The sequence below is a fragment of the Anopheles maculipalpis genome, chromosome 3RL (assembly GCF_943734695.1).
Source record: "Anopheles maculipalpis chromosome 3RL, idAnoMacuDA_375_x, whole genome shotgun sequence".
Taxonomy (NCBI): Eukaryota; Metazoa; Arthropoda; class Insecta; order Diptera; family Culicidae; genus Anopheles; species Anopheles maculipalpis.
In genome coordinates, this window is record NC_064872.1 from 90,672,622 (window position 1) to 90,679,121 (window position 6,500).

The 6,500-nt window shown below is 47.9% G+C and overlaps 1 protein-coding gene and 1 non-coding gene across 2 annotated transcripts; one reads left to right on the top strand and one right to left on the bottom strand.

Annotated features, from left to right (window-relative positions):
• Positions 1 to 173: 173 nt before the first annotated feature.
• On the bottom strand, positions 174 to 255 carry Trnal-aag (transfer RNA leucine (anticodon AAG)). Its single transcript has one exon. It is a non-coding gene; the product is annotated as a tRNA-Leu (tRNA).
• A 416-nt stretch (positions 256 to 671) lies between these two features.
• Positions 672 to 1,458, top strand: LOC126563043 (protein G12-like). The gene is made up of 2 exons (XM_050219652.1): positions 672 to 748; positions 821 to 1,458. Exons 1-2 carry the CDS (start codon positions 746 to 748, stop codon positions 1,415 to 1,417), a joined length of 600 nt encoding a protein of 199 aa, XP_050075609.1. The 5' UTR covers positions 672 to 745; the 3' UTR covers positions 1,418 to 1,458.
• Positions 1,459 to 6,500: the final 5,042 nt, after the last annotated feature.

Here is a 6,500-nt window from a genome sequence, read left to right on the forward strand (position 1 = left end):
CGATCTCCTAAGAATGGTTAAGAGCAAAACGATCATCGAAGAATAAACGAGAATGACATCCATCCAACTGCATGATAATATTATTACACGGTTTTAGGAGCATAGATCTGAAAATTATTTTGTTTACACTTCATAATTAGTAATAAAGGTGCAAAAAACATTATTTGCAAGCTTGGCAGCGGTGGGATTCGAACCCACGCCACCGAAGTGACTGGTGCCTTAAACCAGCGCCTTAGACCGCTCGGCCACGCTACCCTTGTGAAGAATGTGCGTACAAATTGCGTGGGGGTTGGGTTAATCATAGCCGAATACACAATTAGCAACAAACGGCACGCATGAAAATTGTTCACTTATTCAAAATATTACCATGCGCTCAGCAGAGCTGCAGTAAACAACAAATTAGAAACTTTCAACCTGCGTTAGATCGTCCTGATGTTAACAATCGCGAAACCTGAATGGATTTCTCTTGTTTGCCCATTCGATTGCTTTTGTTTCTTTGCTGTTTCTGCTCATGTTATTCAACTCACCCAAAAAAACGGGCCCCCTTGTCGTCGGTTATCGTAACACGATGTTATCAAACGATATTTGCAATACGGTAGCGTTCTCTGCTAGCGTTCTTATCACCAAGCGTCACACAGGCTGGTACGATCCTGGTCAGGTATAAAAGGGTGAGTTGTCTATCCTAAGGTCACCTTTCATTTGCGCTTGCATTCAGAGTAGTCCTTGAGCTCGCTTGTCTAACAAAATGGTAAGTGCGGGCGACCGGCGTTTCCTTTTCGGGGTTAAACAGGCTAACAAACAGTGCAATACTCTTTGACAGAAATTCTTCATCCTGCTGGCCCTGTTCGGTGCTGCCTTCGGGCAGAACCTGCGCGCTGAGGTCGATCAGCTGCTCCCCTTCCTGAACATGGATGAGGTGCGTACGATCTACCAACGCTACGTGCAGACCGACGCCCAGGTCGGCGAGATCTGGAGCTTCCTGCAGTCGGATGAGACCGATGCTGCCTGGCGCGTGCTGATCAGCACCCCGGAGCTGCAGGAGATCAGCGCCTGGACCGAGGTCCGTGGCGTGAGCATCCGCGACTACCTGAACGGCATCGCCGCCATGCTCGGTCTGACCCCGATCACCCGCTCGGTCAACGCCAAGTCGCCGGCCTCCCGCTCGTGGAACGCCATGATGGACGAGATCCGTGCCGTCACCGATCTGCCTGGAGCCGAGGCTCTGGCCCGCACCTTCATCGCCAACCCAGCCAGCGAGTTCGGAGAGCTGTACCGCATGACCCAGGCCCGTCGTGCCGGATTCACCGCCGTCATCCAGCACCCGGACGTCACCCGTTTCTCCGCTCAGCTGCGCGCCTTCGGCGTCGACGTTGATCAGATCATCAGCCGCTTCCAGGCTTTCTTCGGCTGGAACTAAGGCGTTGTCTGTAGGCTGTCGAATAAATGTTGTTATGTGATCAAACCCCTTAAAACGCAAGGTGTACTGTTTTTAACCCCCATATTAGGGATGCAAAACCGTTAACGTCCTTGAGCAGGTGCAGAGCGCCGGTGCACTTGTGTCATCTGCCGGACATCCTTGCTGTCCGCAAGGTCGCACTCGTCATTCGCTCGTCTTACTTTTTCCAACGCTTCTTAGGAACAAAATTCGAAAGGCAAACAGAGAACAGGTTTCAGAGAACTAAAGTGGGCCCGCACAGGCTATGCCAGACGCGAACCCAAGCACTCACGCACCAGAGTTCCAGAGGCTCTCACGAGAGAAAGCGATCAGTTGAGGCAGTGCACAAGAGACAGCTAGCCAGCTTGCCAGCAACAGTACGTGGAGAGGCCCTTTCATTCGGCTGGAGATCGAGGCTTGCGGGTTGTACGCATTGCTCCACTCAAAACAAAAGCTCGGCAACCGCGATCTCCGACGGTCGCGTGACGGTGGTGTCTCGTGTTGATCGTTGTTTCCTAACTCGATCGCGGCACTTAGTTTCGCAAATGTGGTGCAACAAAAAAAAAGGAAAAAGGTGTGTACGGTTGTGTACGTGTAACAGCAGTCAAATTGAGCGGAGTTGAGGTTGTGTACGATCGCGATTGCGGTTTATGACCTCACATCTTGCGCAGTACGTGAGCTGTTCAACTTTGATCCAAGAAATTCCTGTGCGCTTTAGGGAGTGCCCCGTACCATGTGGCATACTGTAAGTGATCGATGCGTGTCAACCTAAGCGATCTGGTTGTGTTTGCACGTACGTGTGTGTGTATGTGACTGTGCTGTGGCGTGTGTGATTTGATCCACCAAGACCGGGTGCGCCTTAGATTGCTCCATTTCAGAATGTCTGCTGCAGTTTTATCCCTTCCCAACTCGTCACTCGCACCTTGGTCTACACGAATCAAGTTTGCTTTTTTATGATGGTTTTTGCATTCCCGACGCCGATCGTAAAATGAGATCGCAGATCCGCGACGAAAGATCGTAGAGTATACTGCAGGATATCCAACGGACCACGGCTAGCGGGGTGTTTGCAGTGACAGGCGTGGCTAATTTGATAAACCGGTTGCGGAGGAAAGAGAGCGCCTTATCGTAGCGGCAACAAGCTCCCGCGATCATTGACCGTTAGGTCTGCGTCGACCGACCCGCAGTCCTTCGCGCCACCCTTCGCACCGGGTGAAGCAGGAATGCAAATTCGATCTCGTTAGAGTTCTTCGGGGCCGGGTTGTGTGTTGAGGTCACCATCGCTGAAGAGATTATGGACGAACCGAACGCAAACTTTCTACAATTAATTGCGTTCGAGCGAAATGGCGTGCCGAGAACAAGTGAGTTCTGCTGATCCCGAAAGGGGATTAAAAAGCCCGGGGAGAGATATCATAGGCAGCGCAATCGTTCCCACTATTGCTACTGTGCGGGAGCAAGCAAAAATAAAATCTCCGAAGGGAAATGATTATGTTTAGCATAAAATTAGCTTGCCCAAGATGGCGTGTAGACTGCGCCGACACGATTTTCCCATCGATCATCGCGGTCCGTTGTAGTGGATCGAATTTTTAGCATAATCGCCCAAACGCCATTTCCTGTACCATGCCACAAAGCCACTTAATGCTTGTCCAAAATCAAGTGGTTCTTTTGGAGTTCCCGGAGAAGCTTTCCAAACGATCCTCGAACCGCAGACAGACACAACCTTAATTGACAAGCTATTCTTTCGTCGGATCGCTTAGATCGCAAACTATTGAATGCATAACTGGTTAGACGAGAACGCCGTGTTCCGTTCTGCTGTGAGGGATCTCATCCCTGAGGATCTTTTTTGTAGTGATCCCGACTAGCTCTTCTATCGCCTCACACGATCGCGTGTATTGCCACACTTACACCGAAATACGATGAAGAATTAATTACTGTATCTCCCAACGGCACGGTTCGAGGAAAACGCTCGGACGTGCCCTTTTGGCGTGCATTGTTCCCTGGCTCCTTTCCGACAAGAGGGGCTTTGTGTGCTATAAGGTTGTCAAGAGGTTGGTACAGGTTTTTACAGTTACGATCAAAGTGGAGCGTCATCAGCAGCAGCGTCACCAGCGTCGAGAGCATTGAGATAACATGCCGCATAACCACCGGGCGGCGCTGGGGGTTGTTTAACCTGTTTCTGACCGCGACGATCCATGCTTTTAATGTGGAACACTACCCCATGCATGCCTGTTGCTTGTTTGACGTTTGGCCAAAACCGAAAGGAATCGAAAGAGCGCAGAACAGTTACGAAGCGCAAAAACAACATGGAGGAAGCATAATGAAGTGTGGTCTAGTTCTTTTCATCACATTTCACCGACCACAGCTGGACACTTCCCTTTGAGCTGAATTCACTGATCGGGCAGATGGCAGACCGTTTGCGAGGGGAAAAGATGATCGTCATCCGGTAGTGATACAGTTTGGGCGGGCGTTGTTACATTAGATGGCTTCATTTGATAGTAGATGCGTTCCTCTTTTTTCATGAGTGAGGGATGAGTTCTCCTTCTGTAGGTTTGCTTAGGGGACAATAAACTTTGAGAGGAATAGAAACCTGCTTCATAAATCAAAATACTAGAGACGAGCAATGAGCATGAGCTGATTGGATGGCTCAAGCTTATCTGCTTGTTTACTTCCAGAATACACCATTGCCTAAACGGCTTCCAGTGTGCATACAACCCCTTTTCCCATATCTATCTACTCAATTAGCCTAACCAACGCTCGAGACAAAAAGCTGCACTCCCCTGGTGAAGGAAGCGTGCCAACCTTAAACACAGTACACGATAAAAGTGACACAGAAAGTGGTGTTGAAATATGTGTTTCTATCGTTTGTCTAAATGTGCTGTAAAACAGTGATAAAACGCCCCACAGAAGACCTCGAAAACACTCAGCATTCGGATGGGAACGGTAATGTAGGAGACAGTGCGATGAAAAACTTTAGCATCTCAACGATTTGATAACACTCTTGCACACAAAAACAACACCCCAGAATGGTTTCGTTTGTTTTTACGGACGCTCTGAAGTCAGATAAGTGACTATTCTTCCGTTCTGTGAAATGGGCCATTAGTAATTAGACAGCTTTGGATCAGAATAAGCTTTTGGAGCTACACAAGTGACGCTTTGTTCGCCTGGCTGAGTATCTAAATGAATCGATCCAAGGTGATACATTTAGAAGGGAAATGGATTTGCCTGATGGCCAACAGGTTCTGAACGGTTTCCGCCTAGGCGTACCCACTTAACTTCCCTCGTCGCTGCACGCCGTCTTGAGTCACGGACACTTTGTCACGTAATCTGACACTGAAATGCGCCTGCACGCGTTAGACGTATCGCTAGAGCCCAATGAATCGGTGGGCAAGCATTACTTAAGGGTGCGAAGAGGCACCATCTCCCATTTCCTATAGTGGTGTCAATGTCGAAAGCAAACAAAATATTTTCTTTACGATATGCGCGCGTTTATACGACGCTGTCCGAGACCTCAAATGCAAGTTCACTCATTTGCATAAAAAGCAACGAATAGAGGAAGGCATTCGTATGTTAGGATCACAAATCAGACATCTTGAAGACTCGTAGACACATCTTGAATGTAACGGTATGGTACCTTATTGCCAAAACAAAAAAAAAAAAACATATAAAATAAAAGGGAAGAAATACCAGTGCTCATCAATTCGACGGTCTCAGCAAGCAAACCTCATGAACATGACCTTTTTGGGATTTTTGGGCTTGTGATTCACGATTTGCATTTTTTTGTTGTAGCCATCTCAACGATTGATTTGGTTCGTTGGGGATATTTTTCTTTGCCTCAGCCCGAGCAGCCGTGTAGTTGCGAATATGCTACCCTCTACGTTCGGATTTTGAAGCGCATTCGTGTCGTTATTGGAATGTTTTATCGTGGGGTGTTGATGGTGTCACCGAGGAATTCCAATCGGCAGAAGAGATGGCAACCCATCGAGTGCATCGTCGAAAGAGGTCGAGGAGATGAACTTTCATGATTTCTTTTATGCGCTTCCTCCCTCCGAAAAAAGGGGCAAGTCATCATGGCACTCAGCGGTGTGCCTGGGGTATGGAAGGACACCTTTTACCTTTGAAATGTATGATAAATTAATACATTTGGCAAAACAAGTCATGGATATGGAGGGTGCAGAGTTCCCGTACCCATAAGTGGCATATTGAGGACACGCAGGACATTCGATTTCTGGTTCCAATATCTGAACGCCGCTGGGTATCCAGCCTATCTGACTCCACAAAGCAAGATACGTTTTAACGTAATTTCGCACTTCCTTTAGCTCCGCAAGAAAATTCGATTGATTTATGAATTCTCGACAAGTTGACAGTGGAGTCCCCCATGCGATCTCCCACCCGGTTTTGTCCGGAGTGCGTCCAGGAAGTCCGTGCAGCGAGAGCTCTGACACACTTTTCCCGGTGAAAGAGGAATAATGAGTTTCTTTCCTTTTTCTGCGACCAACCCTTACTGTTTATAATGCAATTCTTGATATTGTAGCAACAAGATGGAGAGTTGCTGATGAAAAAGGAGCTCCACTTGCCGACTCTCCCTTGTGTCCAGTCGCACTGGTCGTTTGCAACACGGCTAGGTGGGTAATAATTTCCCCGATCTGATTGCACTTGCCACGGAAGTCAGTGTCCATGGGCAGGGTTGGGCTGAATGCTAAGAATTGACGTTCCGGCAAACGGTTCTTCGCCGTACACTGGAAGTGACCGCATTTGCTGCCGGAGCGTATTCTGCATTACGCAAAAAAAAAGCTATTTTGTCGCCAACGGGAAGAAATCGCGTTATGGAAGCATCCGCCATAACGGGTTTTGACCATATAAAGCGTCTTATTTCATGATAGAATTAATTAAATGATCTTCCTGCGCAACGTGTTCAAGCGTTATTCGAATTATGTTAGCCAAGAGAATAGTGGATTTTAAAACTATCTTCTGCCAGCTGATAATACACATAAACGGTTTAATAATAAGTACAATCACTACGAAAGAGAAAGTTATCGCACGGGGAGATCAAGCCAACAACAACGGCAAG